This window comes from Haliaeetus leucocephalus, unplaced genomic scaffold (genome assembly GCF_000737465.1).
Source record: "Haliaeetus leucocephalus isolate CR32 unplaced genomic scaffold, Haliaeetus_leucocephalus-4.0 Scaffold773, whole genome shotgun sequence".
NCBI classification, from domain to species: Eukaryota; Metazoa; Chordata; class Aves; order Accipitriformes; family Accipitridae; genus Haliaeetus; species Haliaeetus leucocephalus.
The window spans coordinates 3140480-3160292 of NW_010973209.1; the positions used below are offsets into that span (position 1 = coordinate 3140480).

The window sequence follows — 19813 nt, forward strand, 5'->3', positions numbered from 1 at the left end:
ACTTCTCCTTTTGCTAATGAAAGTAAAAATAAGGATGGGGCAGCAATAACCGTATGTTCTCTGTGTAACTTGGACATTACCACTGCTATCTTGCAACTCCGTTTTGGTTACTGTCTTAAGACATGCCCTTCAACCAAGCCACACAGTACTGTTCACTGGCTGCACGCTGCCTCTAATCATTATGACAGTAGTGAGCATAACATTCCTTTGCACCTTCTGTATATCCACTACTCCTTTTCTATGCTGCTTTTAGGATACCTACAATAACAGAAAGAAAAGGTTTGAATCAGGGTAGCTCTGGGCGCTATGGGAGCACAATCTACAGTCTCACCATGAGCCAAAGGCAGCCTTCATGTGAAAAGCCAGCAAGCTAAGAATCAAGACTTATTTTTCAGTTCTGAAATGTGACAGTGGCATCTCTAACGAGAAAAGGGGAGATGATCCCCCTGATACAGCTCATGAGATCTGATTGATGGAATTCATTGTATCATTGTGAATAATATTCAGGTTTGTACTAATGTATTACGTTTAACTTTGCCAAGAATGTTTTACATAAATACCAAGCTATAAAGCATTCTTGTAGGGGTTTTTGTTTTTTTAAACAGCCATATTATTGGAGGCTTTTGTTTTCAGTTCAGTGAAATAAGGGAGTCTCTTCTGTCAGAGCACTCATTTACTTACGTTGGACTGAAGGTTACAGAAAGTCCAAGGTACGTTGCTGTTTATGAGTTTATTCTTGGACTTTTGTCTATCCCTGGTTCTTCTCTAGAGAAGACAGATTAACGCTCACAGGGCTTATCTCAATGCTGCTCGAGCACAGAACAAAAACTAGAAAAGCACAGATTAGGAAATAAACTATTCCAATTTACCATTCAAAGTGGTTAAACAATATTTTAAGGCAGGAGAGACGGTTCAAAATAAATGGATGTGGCCATAATTGACCATCGCTTAAGCCAAAGCCTTTCTATGCATCTCCTGTTCCCAGGTTCTGACTTTGATTTTGAGACTAAAGTTTAAGCTCACTTGAAGGTTTCTCTGATCTTCGAAACAGCACAGGGAAAATGAGAGCAAATTACGGGATTCCAGTGCAGGAGGTAAGTGCCTGTGGAAGGGCTGCGGCCAAAGCACGCTCAGCCTCTTTGTTTCTACTTGTGTGGAAAAGCCTACTCCGTTCCTGTTGTTCACGCCCAAGTAAGACAAACCAGCATGAATAAAACAGATTCCATTTTCAAGTTTCAGTGAAATCTAGGGCGAGAGCTCTGTAATAGAAGTTAACCACAGAAAAACTTCAGTTAGGTTCACATGGCATCAGAGAGACTCAGGAATGGTCAAGTTTCCACCATTTGCACAGCATATTTATGATAAATTATCTGTGTGGAGCACAGAGCTATGCATATGACTTAGCAACCTTGATTTTAGTGAGTTACTCATATCCTGCTTGCACTCAAATTACAGTCTACATTTAAAAGCTGCTGGGTCCAACATTAATTGAACTGAGTGCCTAAGATACCAGCAATGTAGTAGAAGAGACTTAGAGGCTGTAGAAATCTACAGAAAAAAATAATTTCTCTGTCAGATCAAGAAAAGGGGAGAAGCTGTGGGTGGAATTAATTCTGTAACCATTTATTTTCATAAAATGTTAATAGTTGGAAATAACATAGTTCAAGAATGGAAATATTCCATATAAAAGAACATTAAGGCTGTTCATACACACAGGAGTTTGCACAACAAATAAGAGGTGATGTAGCGTGCAATTACCAGATTTAGGGGTGTGGCAGTGACAAGCTGTTTTACCTTTGTTCAAATTAAAGCAACTCTAGTATATAACCAAGAGGGACAATGAGGGACTGAGTGAATAAGCTGAGCCATTCACTTCCCTGCAAGCTGTGATAAATGCATTTATTGCTAAGCTTGTAGCAACATTATGCCCTTACTTTTCCAAATGGACAAATTATACATCCTGTGAGTGAAGAGCAAGCCTCTCCTTATACTGCAGCTTTCTAGCACTCCAGCGAGCTTTGTCAACAGCAGCAGCTTATAATACATACATGTGTTAATGCAGGCTTTGTATGCCCATATTCTAGACAGTTTCATATAAAAACCAAATAACAATAGATAAGGAAGGCAGGACATGTGCCCTTGATGATTTATAATTACAGAGAAAAAGGACAAATTTCAAGCAACATGATGGTTCTGTACAAAAGTTCAATGAAGGGATCAGTTGTCTGGTTTCAGTGGAGTTCTCCGCTGGGACCGTCTCAGAGGGACACGCTGGCTGCTTTTTTTCCTTGCTGGGGATTCTAGTTTCCATTCCTGTGGCAGGGATGGGCTAGAAGAAGGAAGCAGAATGACCATTTATTTTAAAGCACTTTACCAGTCTTTCTCACTGCGATTGCTGTTTCAGAGCTGCATTGAACTTACAGTTTCTCTAGTGATGTCAAACAGATAATATCTCTTGGCTTGTCCTCACCCTTTCCCTTCCCTGCAAATAATGCATATATTTTCATATTTTAAAAAATGCCACAGATTTGATCATTTGGGGTTTCTTCCCTCCCTCAAGTTAGAATCACAAAGATAACTTGCCTGGAGCTGAACTGGGTGTCTGCGTCAAACTGATGTAACTGACCTCAGCACCAAAAGTCAAGTTATTAATGGGCTCTGAAAGAAAAAGCACATATTAGCAGTCAGCTTGTGACACAGCCAGAGGGCAAGGCATGCTGTAGTAGAACACTTAAGTGTCGCAGAGTAAGTATATCCAGTTAATTACAAGCCCACATACGTCTCTTTTCCAGCCCAGCAGATGTCAGTGTCTGCCGTCCAGCCTCAAAACTATGTGCTGAATTTTTTGGGCCATCTGTGGACATCAGCTTCATACTCCAGACTTACAGCCTTCCTCGTATGTGGAGGAAATTAATTTAAATATGGGACCTCAGTCATGCACCTCCTTATGCTACCTAGGTGGGAGAGCCACACCTTCCATTAAAGCTTTGCCATCTTTCACAACACTTTAGATTCAGACGAGTTGCTTTGCCTAGTCAAGGCAGAATACGGAGCCCCTGAAGACTGACAAAGGACCTGAAGAGCCCTTCTGTGAGGAACTGCCTGCAGCCAGACAAAAGGAATCACTTGACAAGGAAGCTAGGTAGAATTTAGCTTGCCTGAATAGGCCATAGTTGTCAGCTGTCGCTTTCCTGTGATTTATCTCAGAAGAGATGTCACAGTATTCAGATTTTACTTTACTCAATGCTCTGGTTTATGCTCATGTTTCCCAGAATCTTTCACAAGGAATTAAGGTAGAAAGTGCTTTATACAGCAAGAGTTGGAAACTCTGCTAAAAGGACTTCTCTCTACAGACTGACTGGGTTTGCTCTTCAACTGCTTCCCTGTTCTGGAAGGGAATCACTGAAGCTTATAGTGGAAATCCAACTTGATCTATCTGCCTTAGTTGGCCTCTGCCTCTCTCAAGACTGACCTGCAAGCGTCCTGACTTTGTGCAGTGTGTGCCTTAACATGTTATCTTGGTTAATGAGAAGTTTACATGAAAGGAAGGAAGGGACAAAAGGAAATGGTAGAGAATTGTCATCGAGTAGGGTTTCCCATCCCATCAAAGGTGGTATCTTCACAATCTGTGTTTATGTACCACAGTGAAGCAATCTCCACTTGCCCAGACCCACTTAGCCATTCTCAAAGTAACGAGCAGGAGTTGAGGAGACCCAAAGATGGCAGGGGAGAGAGTGACAGCCAGAACAGTTAAATAAGGTAAAGAGACAGCTGTTCTTAACTTCTCAAGTACAAAATGGTTTACAAAGAACTGCATCTTCAATAGTTTTAGAATGATATACCAGAGAAATAAAAATGTTTTGATTGTCAACCAGCCTGCAAGACCCAGCGCCACCATGCAGATGGCTCAACACACGCTAACTGAAGTGATGATACTGCTCTGTACAGTTTGTGTCCCCACTGAAGGACATGTGCTGCCTTGAAGCAAACTAGGAATTCAGCCCTAGTACCACTGCAGATTAACATTCTTCCTCCTTTTCCACCATATGGTGCTTAAGAGAAACAGCCGTGCAAGCTTCCAGAGAGAGATATGGCGCTTAAAGATTTCTGCTCTCTAAAAACATGCCCCCAATTTCTTTGCACAAAGATCATTGCTTGTTGCTCAGACAGCAAAGAGAAACACTGAGGCAGACAAATCTAGCCAAACAGTGGAGCATACAGGGAAGAGAAGGGTCAGATTTTCCAGTGGATGCACATCACTGCTGCTGGTTTGCTCCTGCCTGCTCGCGGATGTCAGGTATTTGCAGACTGCCGCACAGCCGACTGCCTTATTGGCTGTATGTCGTTTGCTCTCCTGTGTGCGTGCGTGCAGCTCAGGTATTTGCACAGATACAGGCAAAGAGTGCAGTCAGATAGCTATGCTTCGGGAACATCGACCCCTCCCCGCAACAATTCACAACTGCCTAATGAGAGCTGACCTGTCAGACACTTACCTATATTCCCCAACTTAATTGGAGCTCTCTCCAGAGCGCATGAGGGTGTTCATCGCACTGAAAATTCGCACTACAACAGAGATGCCCTAAAGGAGTTCAGCAGTGAATTGACATAAAGGAAGGGAATCTACGGCTGGAGCTCAGCTCCGTTGGTGTTTTACTATAACCGCCTCTTGCGCTTGCAGAAGGTGACACTGCAAAATGCTGCGGGGCTGTCAGAAAGCATTCCAATAAAACCTAACTTTTGAAGGTCAGGTTTTGTGACATGGCAATTCAGCTGCAATGGACATAAGCGCAGCAGACTCTCACAATTTGTGTATTAGAGATTCCTCTGTATTTTTAATTTCCACAGCAGAGTAAAAAAACCAAATCATTCCTTCTCCAGTGCTCAGTTCAGTTCTTTCTTAGGATAGAACAGACACACACACTCAGAAGTGACTGTGCAATGTTATTAATCCCACTTGAGCAGATCTCTGTGTTCTCTTGCAACTGTCACAGCTCACTGCTTGCTCTAGAAGCAGGTCATAACTCACCTGAGATCCTTTGTTTGGACAACAGGAACCCCCTATCTTAGAGCTGAAAAGGACCAGACCGTGAGTATTTCCCTCCACAGCAAGGTTCTGTATTTCAGTCTAAAAATGCTAAGCTATGCTTCCAGAGTTCAGGAGAGGAAGTGTCTCAATGCAACAGAACGTTGCACACTTTGGGCAATGTATACTATTAAGGAACCATGACAACATGCCTCCTCGGCATCCCAGAGTTGATAAAGGAAGAAAGGGCAGTAGTTCTGTTACTTCAGCAGCCCAAAATAAATGCTCTCCTGCACTGACTCAATGCTATAATACCCTGTGACATGTAAATGGAGACCATATTGGACTGACTTTTCCTGTGTACATCATTCATCTGAGACCTTCTATTTCAGAACGGTTCATATTTACTACAACCATTTAGATAAATAAATATCTACCGCTATCAATGACTAATTTTTTCTGCTCTTTAGGGGAGCCATGCATTGCTACCTGTCTCAGAGAATGAGAGCTCAGCCCAATTTGGAAAGGGTTCCTTTGGGTTATACTTACGCTCTGGTGTGCTGATTGCGCGGCCCACCACAGAAACATTTTCTCTGGTAGACTGTTGATTCAGGCTTTGAAAGAATACTAGAAATAACAAGGAAATAATTAAGAATAGAAATGTATTCACTCAGAGACCTCGAGTCTAACAATCAGGTTGTGTCAACTAGCTCTAGTCCAATGCCAGCTCAGCTTCCTACCTCGCTTGCTGCCAGCTGTGCTTGATGGAAGTGATACAGCTGATAAACTTCCTCCAACACTCCTGCTGCGTTGCTTGCTTTTGGCTTCCATTGCTTTCCTGGCAGAGTTCAGGATGGCAAGTGTGCTCAAGGATGCCGGCCTACAGGGCAAAAACCATGACAGAAACAGTGAAGTGATTTCCTTCTGCAAGCCCAGATGAGATGCGTGTAATAAGGAGAGCGACCTGTCCCCTCCCAATCCCTTATGATTTAAATGCAAGATGTAATGGAGAAGATTATGCTGCAACACTGGTGACTTTCATACCACTAAGTAAGGAGTGGATAAGCAAAGCAATAGCCTGGCAGAATATCATAGCTGGTAACACAAACAGAAACCCATACCTGTGACTGAGTAACGGCTGTTTCAGAACATCAGTAATAGATGTAGTACACTCAGAAGGCACAGAGGAAGGACTTGATCCAGGTGGCAAGGACTGTCTCCTACTTACAGGAGACTGAGCATTATTACTCCAGCCACCAGAAAGTACAGCTCTCTCCAAAGATGGAGGTTGCTATAGAAAACAGGAGAAAAGATCATATGTCTAACAATGGATACAAGTGTAGAAAACCCTAGATACAAGACGCTTAGAACTACCTGCTGCGTGATTAAGAACTGCCCTTTGTGTGATGGATGTAAAAGGGCGCTACAGAGAAAGATTTTAATGGCCAAAATTTTAACAAGACGCAAATAGGAAGTTTTGATTGGATACATATGTCCTAGTCTAGAGGTCTATATATAGGTGCTCTTTTAAAGTCAGCAGAGAGAGAACGGTACCTCCAGGGTAGAAGTCATCTCATCCTAAGGTAGGTATCTAAAATAGTTCAGGACAATTGACCCAAGCACATACTTATTTCTTTACACTGACTTTAAGAGAGGATCGGCATGACTAGGACAGATAAAAGTTTCCACTCTGTATACACCTAAAGTCAGACAAAATGAACCCTTTTCTTTTTGACCTGTTTATCATCTTTATCACTCTGGGAATAGAGAGCAATACAACACGTAAGCACAGCCAGTGGCAAATTAGACTTAGTTTTCCCTTTAAATTGAATTCTTTTTACATTAATTGTTTGCTGCTCCTCTTTGCCTAACGTGTGTTGTTTGTTGTCATTCTAGACGTATTAAATAACTGAAACCAAAGCTTCTGTCAGCAAATGCGAAGAGGTATGAGAACATGACATAACCATTCTGTTAAAAGTGCTGTAACAAGATCAACAGACATACAGAATCTGGGTGTTATGTGTACAGAAACTTTAGCAGAGGAGACGGTATGTGTACAGAGTTAATGGCACCAACAACCTCTGCCTGTGCTGCCGAGACCTGCTCTTGGTCTGCCTCCTTCTCCTTGGCCAGCTGCTCTTCATATTTCTTCATATCGTACTCCAGCTCGGCTGCCAGCTGCTTGTCCACAGCAAAGAAGTCTTTGATTTCATTTCGGTAATCTTGCATCATTTCCTGGAGCAATAAGGAATGTTTAAACTCTTTCAGAAATCTCTTCTGACTACTGATTCATGTCTTCATTCAGATCACAGCTGCTTAAGTGCAAAAGGAAATACCAGTTGGTAGAGCAGAGGTGTTTTTAACAGACTAAAGAGTTTTGATTCCAATTTGTACTTCAGAACATGAAAAAGCTTTCCAGCATTCAAGCTTTCTGCCCACGTTCCAGTGAGGAGGCTCACACGTAACACACTGTGAGATCCTTATCTAAAATCCCTCCACCTCCTACATTATTTAACACAGTGGCAGTGTTACAACATCATATGCCTTCTAAATTTCCTTCTAAGAAGACTGTTCGTTCCATTACTGGTTGCACATCCAACACATTAACTCAAGAAAGGAAAAAAAAACCCAACAAGAAAACACTTCCCCTTACCCGTAGGTATTTCATAAGGTCCCCAAGAGCTGGGATCCTCTTCTGCTCCATCAGAGACTTCAGTGATGTGATCACTGGGATGATGTTTTCTACAAAGTTTTTCTTTTGAACCTTTGTTTGAACAAGGCATGAACAGTTACACAATGCAATAAAGGAGAAGCCATTCTGTGGTTAGATGAATGGTCTAAGTGAGAGGAGTTACTGCTCCATAGCAATGGAATTACCACAATTAAGACTGCTCTTACACTGCACGCATGTACATAGGCTTTTAACCTAAGTGGAGTCTTTCAAAATACATCACTAAGTCAGTCAGTTCTCACATTGAAGGCAAATTGCCAAAAGGTGCACCAAAACCTATTGTTATGCTCAAATGCTTCACCAATAAGAAATCTGTAGAACAAATTTAGCCTAGCATAGCTTCACTGACTTCAGAGGAAATGCATTTCTGATCACTCCAACTAACCCCTCTAGTACAAGTATCCTTCACAAATCCAGCCATAATGTTCTAATTTACAACACACAGCACTTCCACAGGTGCCCTCTGATCAGAGTGGACCTACAGACAGAACCTGAATAACAGCCTATGGACACAGTATGTCATTGGCATCACTATATTACTTGGATAATTTTTGCACAAGTTTCTCCGTCTCAGAAAGGTAAAATTCCTCCCAGCATGGGGGCCAGCCCTCTCCCCACACCAGGTCAAGTGCCATTCACCTGCGAGATGAGCTTTTTTTGTGCTGCCTCCATGACAGCATTGGCCATTGCCATTTCATCTTCATCAGCCTGAACGTCTTCATCGGGTTTTGATCTCATAGTTGATAGCTTGATTTCTTTGCAGCTAAGGACTGCAAACGTATCCGAGAGCAGCTCACTGGCCTCAAGGTCCAAAGGAAGGACGTTATCCACAAAGCATGCTGGAACACACAGGGAAGAAATAAGAAGCATTTTACTGGAAACAGCAGTGCCAGTAAAGACAGGAAGATAACACAGCTGGAGTGGGAGCCTAATGGTTTTATATAGACACCAGCTCTTTGTTTGCCAGATTTTTAAAGACAGATCCTGACCTAGGATGCTCTGGCTGATCTTTGTTGTGATGCTGAACCTCTGCTCATCTGTAAAGTGGTCTAGCAGGAACTTGTAGATACGCATTCTTTTTTCTTTGTTACCTTTTCCCTTCAGAGAGAAGAGATTCTTCGCTCTGTGGCAGAGAAAGACATTTTACAAGGGCCAAGTCACATTATGCGAACTCACAGAAATAACAAGACTTTAAATCAGCAAGGAATATGTGAATGTCACTTTCAAGACCCATAAACCTGTTAGGATAACCACACACTCCCACAAATTACATGTACAAGTCCTCCCAAAAGCGTCACGGGGAAGGCAGGACACTCTTAATTTAACGCTGTTTCCCCTAGCTGTTTCCCCCGTACTGCATACATAATTATAAGCGCCATGAGCACTTTGCTGTATGGCCAGACAGCCCATCATTTAGCAACAAGGAGATACAAATGTGCTCAACTGACCGCACGCTCTGGGGGAACCTGTTGTACTTCTCATGTTTCTCATAGCTATTGAAATGGAAGATGCACTCAATGAAGTGTTGGGAGAACATTACTGGATTCCTTTTCAGTAAGAGATGCACCAGGCAGAACTCTCCAAACCTGGAAAGGAGGAAAAGAAAGAACTTATCAGCAGGTAGCTTCTAGAAGCCACTCCTGAAACACAGTGTAGGGTTCACAAGCCGTAAAGCAGGAAGATGGTTTTCCTCTGCCAAGTCTCCCTCCATACCACATTTAATTCTTGCCCAGCTCCATTTGGACTTGAGCAAGGATATCAGCTCATTGACTTTAAGCCTTTTTTCATCCAGAGAGAGACAGGCGTTTTCAGCATCCACAATACTACTACATTTTTTTGCCATTAAAATAAACAGAGACAGAAATTTTAACTTGAATCCAGGCACAACACTTTCATTATTTAAATAACTTAAGTTCCATTGTGTCTGAGAGACTTAGAGTACTTTGCAAAAAGTTAATCACCAGAAGTCCTGTAAGAGGTGCAAGTCAATCCCAGACTCGAAGAATGCGTTTTTGTCTGGATGCAGTCACTGAATGCAGATGCAAAGAAAAACGCTCCCAAAGAAATAGCACCGTGTTCCTTAGCTAAAGCTCTAGGAACATGATGTTGCAATGTCACCATCTACTGGAAAGACATTTTTACATAGCAAAAACTCACTGAAGAGAAAAGAATGTGTAAATATGCACTAGTAAGCAATGATAGGTTGATGACCCTGCAAACACCAATCTTCAGACTGATTGTTCCAGGTAGAAACAAGTAGCAAGGTGTCCAAGCCTCCTCTGCATCCAGCACCCCGCACAATCTACCATCCTTAGAGAAATGTGCCACACTCTCATTTCTCACGTAACAGAGCAGCTTGAGCCTTTGAAACCTACAAAAACTTCATAAACATGCACTTAAAGCCAGCATGCATAATTCCGCGTACATGTCAAAGTATTACAAAATGTGGTAGAAGGTTTACAAAGACAAGGCATACCATGTAAGAAAAAAGAGACTATTTAATCCTATTCCTAAAACAAAACCAGTACTCAAGACAGAGCCTATCTGAAAATCATGAGGAAGATTTCATAAAGGCTTGTTTCAAAATTCCTTTTTTTCTGGATAATAGAGTCAAAAATAGAGCAGAGCTGCATGTTTCGAAGACAGCCAAGAACACACAGCTTGCTACCTTGGGACCTTCAAACGACTTGGAAAGGGGTTCACCACTCCTTTGCTACCATTGCAGACCCTAAAGCATGAACAACTGTGTGAGTGAAGAGGTTAATGGGAGAACCATCTGCTCTCTCACTGAAATTTTTCTTTGCACGCTGCACGTGCAAGACTGGGACTGGTTTTGAGTACATCTCTGATCTTCAACTCCTTCATTATTTTACAGATGAGTATTTTACCTGGCAATATCTGGATTTGGATCCACCAAGACGCTGACAAAATGGAAGAAAAGACAGTCTTTCCATTTCACAAATTCCTCCTGTAAGAAATCGGCAGACAATAAATTCTCAACCTCAATCAGGAAAAACCTAGTATGAACCTTCAGACTGTAGTCAGGACAGTATCTCATGGAGCCTAGCAGAATGTATATCAGGCAAATGAGCAAGCCGTACAACTTCAGCTGGAGGCACACAAAATAAACCCCAAGGAGACAATGTTTTGGAGGATGCTTTAAAGAGCATAAATGCCACAGCGGCAAGCATCTAGGTTTACCACAGGTATCAATAAAAAAGTAGAAACATGAAAAATCTGTTCTCCCATCCCAAGGCACACATGCTCTTCAACACTGTTCTCGGAGCCAAATGCGCTCCAAATCTGTCTTGGTTGGCTTCATATGAACATTGGGAGAGTAAACACCTTGAGCCTCTCAACATTTACATCTTTAGAACAATAAGCAGAGACAGTAGGAGAAAAAGGTGCTGTGATGCTTGTTATATTCATTCATATAGGAGTGAAATTGAAAGGAATTCAAAGAAACAAAGAGAAGACAAGAAAAGAGGTAACCATTGACTAAAAATAATCTCATTATCCAACTGTGTTAAGTGTCCTCTATATGATTTCTGCCTAGCTAGCAAAAAAAAAAATCAAACCAGCAGTAACAAAACACATAGTTTAAAGTCTTTTTGATTAACTGTAGATTAATCAAGGTACAAGCAGTACACCCACTGCTCAGGTTGCCAGTATTCAGCACAACAGAGGTACTTGAATCAGGTTCTCAGATACATGCTTAGAACCCCTATTTACCTGCAGAAGGTTGGTAAGCAGGATCAGCGTCTGCTTACGGATGAAGGGATTTGGATCCTTCAGACACAATGAAATGTTGGGAATGTATCTGTCCACCATGGATGTATAGCGGATACATAAATCACACATAACGATGACAACGTTATTGCGAACAGCCACATCATGTGACACCTCTAGTTCTCGAGCTAGAGCTGCAATGCATTTCTTTGCCAGATCCTCATGCTGTAAACACAATTTACCTGTGAAACAGAGATGAGACTGTCAGTGCTGTGAATATATTCTTGCTCCTAACCACCACAGCCCAGCTCACTGCCTCCTTTGAGTCCAATATGAGCCAAGAAAGGAATCAGGAAGTAAACAAGGGAATAAACAAGAAACACATGCTGAAACTTGATGAGCAATCTGCACGATCTCTCAAAGAAATGATACTTCAAGGAGTTCTTCCAAACTCCTCTTAGACCTATAGTGTGGGTCTCTATGCCAAACTCCCTCCTTCAGAGAGAACTATTTCTGTGTACAGGGTATTATTCAAAGCAGCTAAAAAGAACAGCCCCAGCTGTCATAGGCATAGCAGGGAGACACCCACCTCTAAGAGCATCACTAAACCAACTTAATATAAAATAGCCTGCATTCTAACATTACTTCTCCCTAACTGTTTCTAAGCTCTGTACAAAAGTATTAAGCTTCCCAAAGCAGTTAAGGAAAAAATAATACTATCTATCTTCAAGAGAAGAGACTTGTTCCTAACCACAGCGGTACTTCAAAACCAGAACTTTCACTTAGTACTCTCCAAAACAGTGGAGATGCAGATTGACCAGGCTTCTCTCAAAGCACCTCTTCATTCATGCTGAGAACAAGTCACTATGTGCAGGCATTCTGCTCCAAACTGCATCAAAAGCATCAAGTTTTCTTCACCCTCTGTTGACCACCTTACTACATGTAAGATGATCCTTCAGCCAGACAGCAACCAACTCCGAGTAAAAGGACAGTACAATTCTGAAGGATGTTGCTAATTATTGATCACTATTAATGCATTAACCACCTTGAGAAGCAGTCACATAGATGGCAGAATTTTTATGGTTTATGCAACTTGTTACCATGGATATTTGCACTGCTAAAAGCTGTGAACTGAGGCAATGCAAGCGTTGAGCACTGTGGCTATCTGTTACAACTGACACAGCTTTTGAGCCGAACTTTAATCAGAAAGGCTGAGAACTGGATACACGAGGTCACGCTTCTACTGCAGGATGGTACTTACCTAGAGTAATGAATGCATGAGCTCTGACCACTGGAGGCATGGCTGATCCTCTGAATTGGGACAGTGGCTGAGAAGCTGGAATTGCTTCACCATCTGGAGAACTAGACACTAAGAAAGAACAGGTCGGGAATGAAAACATACTTTTCTGGTAAACAGTGTTGTCTGTAAATGCAAAATTAAAGGCAGTATGGAGAGACCCTCACATTGGTCCTCGTTGACAGAAGCAGCCAGAATGGACTGAATCAAAAGAAAGATGCGTTTCTCCACTTTGGCTGGACACAGCTGTGCAGCCTCACCCAAGATGAAGAGGTGTCTCACCTACAGAGAAAAAGCAACACTGCAGTCAAAAGGCAATGGCTGAGCTGCAAATTAAATCAGCAGGAGTCGGTATGGTACTTCTCCAAAAACAACTTAAAATTCCCTTAGTCCTTTCAAGAGAGTGGCTAGAGAACAGAAGGTGAAGCTTTGAAACAGAAATGGTGTGTGGGTGTGTTTAATATGCTATAACCCCCTCACATCTACTAATAATATTGAAATACTCCTCAAAGCATTCCACACGTTTTACAGACTTATTTCCCAAACAGCTCATCTAAGAAGTATGAGTGGAAGAGCAAAGGAAAAGATGTGTCATTTTATTAAAAATACATGGGGTATCATATCCTTAAAGCAATTGCTGATGTATAAAACTGTTGTATGCTCCCAGGCCCATAAATACCAGATTTCACGATGAGCTCACACACAAGGTGTGCACATCAGTATTTTCCTACGTAACACAGTTATTGGCGTGAACTTTAAGGAACACCAATTTCAAGTACCCCTACATACTTGGACCAATCTGTGAAGGGGAACCAAACTTACCAAGAGATCTTCTTGCAGCTGCTCTGCTCCATCCTCTTTGAGGACTATATTCGAAATATAGCTTTCACAGGTGGATACTAAATCTCCATACACCTGGTTGAGCAGCTCCTGTTCCGTAATTGAAAAAAAATAATTTGGCACTTTATTAATTAAACAAAATGTAGCTGTAATATCTGTCCACACATGAATCCCTAATCTGAAAGTCCTTATACGCTTTTAATAATCTTAAGTCCTACTGAAATAAATCAGACAGTGCCTTAGAGCTTTAAAATTCTTCCTGCACATCAAAGGATGTGTACAAGTGTCAAAACACCTTGGAGAATGTGGCTTTTAATGATCTACAGGCCCAAGTTTACTTCATTATAGATATCACACAGTTTTAAACAAAAAGGATTTAGACGACTGTTTCATGTATATCCAATACACTTGAGGTTGTCTGTGGATTTTTAAATGTTGTTTGGAAAATGCAGTTCCATTCAAATGAAAACACGATGCAAATTCCAAGGGTTGGAGGGGAAACAAAAAAGCTAATTGTCTACCAGATTGTGATGAAAATAAAGCATCATTTCTCTTTTTCTATCATCTAAAACTGGTAACATAAGAAACCAAATACATATATGTATGGCAGCTAAGCTGTTAGAACTGCTAAAGTGACCAATGTACAGGAACACCCGCATTTGGTTGTAAGCCAACATACTGTGATGACTATGCCTACAAAGGAGGATTTTCTGACTGCCCGTTTGAAAAAACAAAAGCCATTAATCCACCCTGGCTTCTGAAGCACAGACTGTGCAGTTTTGCATACTCTTTACTAAACTTTATTGGGATGCCTATTATAAAATAGCTGTCATCAATATTGAAAGAGAAATGTAACACATACACAAAGAAAAAATCACTAGCAAGAGAGACCTGCATCAGTTTTCGCTCCTTTGCGACAGTGCTCAGGCTTAGATCTCTATTTTACCAGCAAAAGATAGCCCACCTTCTCACTACAGGAATGGAACAAAGCTATGGCATAGAACATGTGGGGGCAGAAAAGAGAAATGTGCAAATGATGTTTTATTAACTCCGTGTTTGATCCCATGAAAGAAGTCTAGAAATATGTGTACCTTCAGCAGCTCTGATATAGAATAATCAGAGCTTATAGTATAAACCTATAGCTTCAAACTGGACCAAGCCTGAGAAATAGCTGCTATCATAAAGGCACAGCAACAGGTCTCCTTTAGGAATTCTGTAAACTTTGACAGAAGGCAAATGCAAGGTATTTTGGGAAGGGGGGGAAAGGGGGCAGGGAAATCCTTCTGAAGAAAGATTTCTTACACAAGCCTGTCCTTAGCTACAGGATACTCTCCAGCACAACTGCAGTAAAGCAAGTAAGAGAGCTGGGCAGAAAAGACTCAAGTTGCTGGAGTCAGATCCTCTTTGTTTAGAGAGCTAATCAACCTACAGACTGGAGACAGAAGCTGCCTTCAAGAGACAGCCCTTCTGAGTGTGAGACAAGCTATTTTAAGACATATTTTAAGTCACACCTGTGCCTCCTCTGGCACATGTGCAGACGCATGGCAGAGCTTCTGCAGAGTTTCTACAGCTGGGCTAATCACCTCCAAGGGACAGTGAGACTCCCTCAGCCAGCACTTGATATTATCTGAAAATGAGATCACACACATAAAATGAGCATTTTCTAAGCTTATCAACTGCTTATGGAGAAGAAATAACTGTTAAGATGGGAGGCATGAACCCTGCCTTCCCCCCTGCAGTTTCTCAGGGCCACTCACCAATCAGCCTCTCACAGGTGCTGTTAGGAAGGTGCTTTGCAACATGACCCATGACACACAGTATATGCCCTGTAGTATCAGTGCTCATGTTCTGCTGCCTGAAAAATAGTAGAGCAGACAAACTAACACTGAGCTAAGGAACAACACCAAATCACAGTAGAAAAATCCTTTCATCTGGGATATGCATTATTAAGGCAGACCTGTCAAACCAAATGAAAGCTCAAAAAGCTTAAGAGTTGGTTACTGCACAAATCTGCAGGCCATTGCTTGCCTCCTAGCTGCAGAACCAATTTCCTGAATAAAGAACTGTGATCCAAGAAGCTAAACAGCAATCTGCCTGTGGAAGGACAGAAAGTGCTCACTTGCTTTGTTCCTCCTCTTCATCCCCATCTCTTTCCTCCAGAATGGAGCACGGAATTCAAAGCACACACATACCTGCTGACATTGTCCCAGGATTCAATGATCTTGGAATAATCCAGCTTGGGTGAAGAACCCGCCACCTTGGCAAGCAACATCCAAGCTGGTACAGCATGCTCCGTTTCCACATGAGACATGACATTATTAATGAAAGTAGAGGTGAACTTATTCTGTCTGGACCACATTTGAAAAGCTTTGTTCAAGTAATGGCTACAAGAAAGAAAGAAAAGAAAAGTAAGTTAAAGGACGAGTAAACAAAACACTTGGACACTGGCAGTAAACAACAACATCCCTGTCCAGGATACAGTGGGCAATGTAACAAAGCTGCTATCGCTTGTCATTGCTGCTACTCAGAATACATAGCGATTCCTACTACGTATTTTACTAGCAATATTTTCAGTCTTTCTGTTCACAATCCTGACGCTCTACAGACCTGGCATACAAGCATGGATGTAGTGCTCTGTGTCAGTAAAATAGAAGGTCCAACTGGTACCATGACAGAGCAAGAAAATATAATTTCAGCAATCTGTAACAAAGACTTTCTAGTAGTTGTTATTTAATACCCATAATGGGACAGGATACAGTAATGTTAAGGCACCATAACTTGCTCATTTTTCTATTCAACCCTAGTTACCTACTTCACATTGAAAGAGTTCTGAGATTTATCAAGCTGCAAGGTACTCTAAGGTCATTAAGAAGAAGGTACCATGAATCTGCAAACTATGTTATAAAATAGCCCAAATTAGAACATTGACAGTTTCACAAATTGGCAAGGCAGCACAACCAGTGTCTCATTTTCTATTTCTGAGCTATTATGCCCTGTTGAGTAATAAACATACAGCTGTCTTTAATCAATGTTGTGTCCTTGTCATACTGTGTCATCCCATTTCTTCTGCTTCTTCCCACAGCATTCTGCAAAAGGCAGAATAACTCTATTTGTCATAAGACAAGTAACATATTATACATCAGAATTAATAAAAGGCAATGTTCTCCCTTCTTTATATATCCTCTCTTACTTCTGTCATCAGAACACCTCCTTTTGACTTAAATATTCATGCTGCTATCAACACGTCAAGAACAGCATGCAACACTCCTGTATATGAACACTTGAGTTCAGGGAGAGAGCACAGGTAACAAGAGCAGCAAGCAAAAATACAAAGACACAAAGCAAAACTGCACTCTTCTCACCAACTGCCAGCTTGTCCATGCTTGACATCTCCTCTGTCCCAAGAACTGTCAGAGCAAAACAAGCACCTCACAACATGATGGTTTCTATCTCTAGCAGTAACATGCACTTATACTGACTGTTTCAAGCAGGGAATTCAAATAGCTTAAAAAAACCTCACCCAATAAATTTAGTTGCTTGTCCTTGCACAATAGACAGCATGTGCATTTAAACAATATGTAAACTGTGATACCTAACGGTCTGTGGCCACACAGTGAATGAGAGCACTGAGGGTATAAACTCATACTCTTATCTTAGTCCTCCAGTCAATAGGCAGTTTCCTTCTGTAAAGGAAAAGTTGTGTATTCTAATGGGATTAAAGGTAAAAAAAATTCCTGGATTTTGTCCCTGAATGCTAACATAGTAAGGGCAATGAAAACATCCAATGCATTGGACAAAGGGCTATTACAGAAAAGCCATCAGAGCCCACAATGAAGGGAAAAATGCACTTACTTCAGCTCCTGGCTTTCTGATGTCAAGAGGGTAAGGAGATCCCATGCTAGAGCCTGCTTTTCATCTTCACTCCTGAATTTATTATAATTTTTTATATGTTGCAACAAAAGCTGATCAAGGCAATCCAAGGCCTTTTCTTGGACAGAACTTTCAGCGTCCATCACAACAGGCACCACTCCATTTAACCAGGCCTTTTGCACTAGAACATTATTGTGCTGAGACTGAGAGAAACACACATTGTATTAGAAACATCTTTAAATCATTAGAGGGTCCTGTATGCATGGGTAAGATCAGCAAAGGCCTAGAAACCTCCAGATTCAGCTACTAACTTTGAAAATAAATTTTAATAAATCCCAGCATACTGCTCAACTAGCACTGCAGTGTGGCAGCATATGGGAAAAGGGAACCTGTATCTCCTTGACACCACAAGGTATTTGATCATATCTATGATCAAGCTACTTGGTGCTTCTGCTAAAGTACTGTAATAATTTGTTTTGAAACCCTATAAATAACAGTATTGCAGTAAAGCTGTACAGCAGATGATTTAATACACACACACACAAAAATAAAATTAGCTTTGCTTAATATAAACCCTATGCTCCAAACCTAAGTTACTAACCCTTTGTGAATAAATAGAAAAGAAAGAAAAATATTGCAGTGCTATCATCTACACATTACATCTTAGTAAAGTGATTCAGATTTTTTTTTTTAACTTGAGAAGGCCAGCAACATAAACATTTTCTCCATGACACACAAATCAACAGCTAGGAAAATAAACGTTTCCAACAGTTGGAAGCATTCTACATAAATCACAAGTGTGTATAAGAATGAGTCATGACTTCCAAGTCAAAAGGTAATAAAAAAAATTAAAACACAGTCATAAAATGAAATTCACTGAACGAACAGCTGACATGTACCAGATTTGTCTGTTTCCTCCTTCTTTTAACCCACAGTTAGCTCATCTCTGCTCTGTATTAGAATTCATGATATTTTTTTCTCACCACAAGGAGCTCTGTTATAGACTGCAAGGCCTGCTTCCGCACAGAAACAGCTGGGTCCCGGCAACGATCTTGAAGAGTGGACAAATCTTCTGCAGTACAAGGGATGACTTTGTGCTTCAGGATGCTCATAAAAACCTAGAAGTCAAATACCAGCATAGCTTTGTTGGGAATACAGGCCATGTGCATTGAGCAGCAAATCAAAACCACAACCTACCCCCTACCAATTGTAACTAGAGATTAATTTATCTCAATGAGAGTGAAACATCACATTAAGTTTATGAGTACTGGGCACAACCAGAGATGTAGAATAAAACAGAAAGAATCTTTTCAGCCATCTTGATTTTATAACAGCATTTGGATAGAGTGAGTGTTACAACTTCCCCTTGAAAATAATGTGTCTCTTGTATGAACCATGTCTTTTACCTGGTAATAAGGAAGAGGGGATTTTTTTTTTAATCAAAAAGCATTAAAACAAAACAATTGTAAACCTTAACTGGGAAGCTCAAATCAGTGTGTGAACTGAGTGGGAAGAGTTGGGGTGAAGGGGACTAACAGAGGAAGGCAGTCAACAGCTGACGTATATTTTTTTTAAAACGATGAAATTTTCATTGAAGCATATCTCTTTAAAAGCTAATGACTTCATTAAAAAAATTGAGCAAAAAGCAAAGCAATGCATACCTCAAGAAGAGGCTGGATATAACCTAATCTCTTTGTTAACAAGGTCAAAAAACTAAGCAGATAATATGCTCAGTTTATAAGGAAGTCGTTAATTGAAATGCCTATTGACATTTGAAAAGAGCCTCTCTTTCTAAATGACAGAATAAGAGAATGCCAGCAAGAGTACTAGAAAAATTTTCCATCATCATGCTTGCATTATTTACCCTGTAGGCACTCTGCAGGAATAGCAGGAAGCTACAGGTGGGCAAAGTTACATACAGTTCACTACAGTACTATGGCCTAATTATTTATTTTAACGGCGTTCTGGGTAATCACTGAGAACAGGGAAGCATGCAAAAAACACCATACCTGGAGAGCAGATTTCCTCACATTGATTTTCTCATCCTGGGCTCTCAATCTCAGCATGGCCATGACTTCTTTTCCTATCCAAAACCGTGACAAAAAGAAAGTACCCGCATCACCATTTAGCAGCACTAGGAGGAATACAGCTCTGAACTCAACTGAACAACAATTTGTTGCCCGAGACTTTCAGAGGGCAAGAGAGGAGGACTGAACAAAGCACAACAAATAACCACCCAAAATAATTTAGAATGAGGTATAAGCCAGAGGGGAAAAAAACCCCAAACATTTTTCCAAGTTCTTTCATTTGAAAATACATCTTA

At 41.0% G+C, this 19813-nt stretch overlaps 1 protein-coding gene across 1 annotated transcript in view; it reads right to left on the minus strand.

The window, feature by feature from the left end:
- Window positions 1-2566: 2566 nt before the first annotated feature.
- The window catches only part of NCAPD3 (non-SMC condensin II complex, subunit D3), a 28031-nt gene continuing 10784 nt past the window's right edge, over window positions 2567-19813 (minus strand). The window contains exons 14-33 of the mRNA XM_010581483.1: window positions 19500-19573; window positions 18474-18608; window positions 17473-17693; window positions 15813-16004; window positions 15378-15475; window positions 15132-15247; window positions 13603-13710; window positions 12948-13062; window positions 12745-12852; window positions 11487-11725; window positions 10643-10722; window positions 9203-9340; window positions 8744-8877; window positions 8394-8593; window positions 7677-7787; window positions 7103-7258; window positions 6145-6314; window positions 5764-5903; window positions 5573-5650; window positions 2567-2658 (exon numbers count right to left, since the gene is read on the minus strand). Of these exons, the coding sequence (XP_010579785.1) occupies window positions 2567-2658; window positions 5573-5650; window positions 5764-5903; window positions 6145-6314; window positions 7103-7258; window positions 7677-7787; window positions 8394-8593; window positions 8744-8877; window positions 9203-9340; window positions 10643-10722; window positions 11487-11725; window positions 12745-12852; window positions 12948-13062; window positions 13603-13710; window positions 15132-15247; window positions 15378-15475; window positions 15813-16004; window positions 17473-17693; window positions 18474-18608; window positions 19500-19573 (2705 nt within the window). The remainder of the gene's footprint in view (window positions 2659-5572; window positions 5651-5763; window positions 5904-6144; window positions 6315-7102; window positions 7259-7676; window positions 7788-8393; window positions 8594-8743; window positions 8878-9202; window positions 9341-10642; window positions 10723-11486; window positions 11726-12744; window positions 12853-12947; window positions 13063-13602; window positions 13711-15131; window positions 15248-15377; window positions 15476-15812; window positions 16005-17472; window positions 17694-18473; window positions 18609-19499; window positions 19574-19813) is intronic.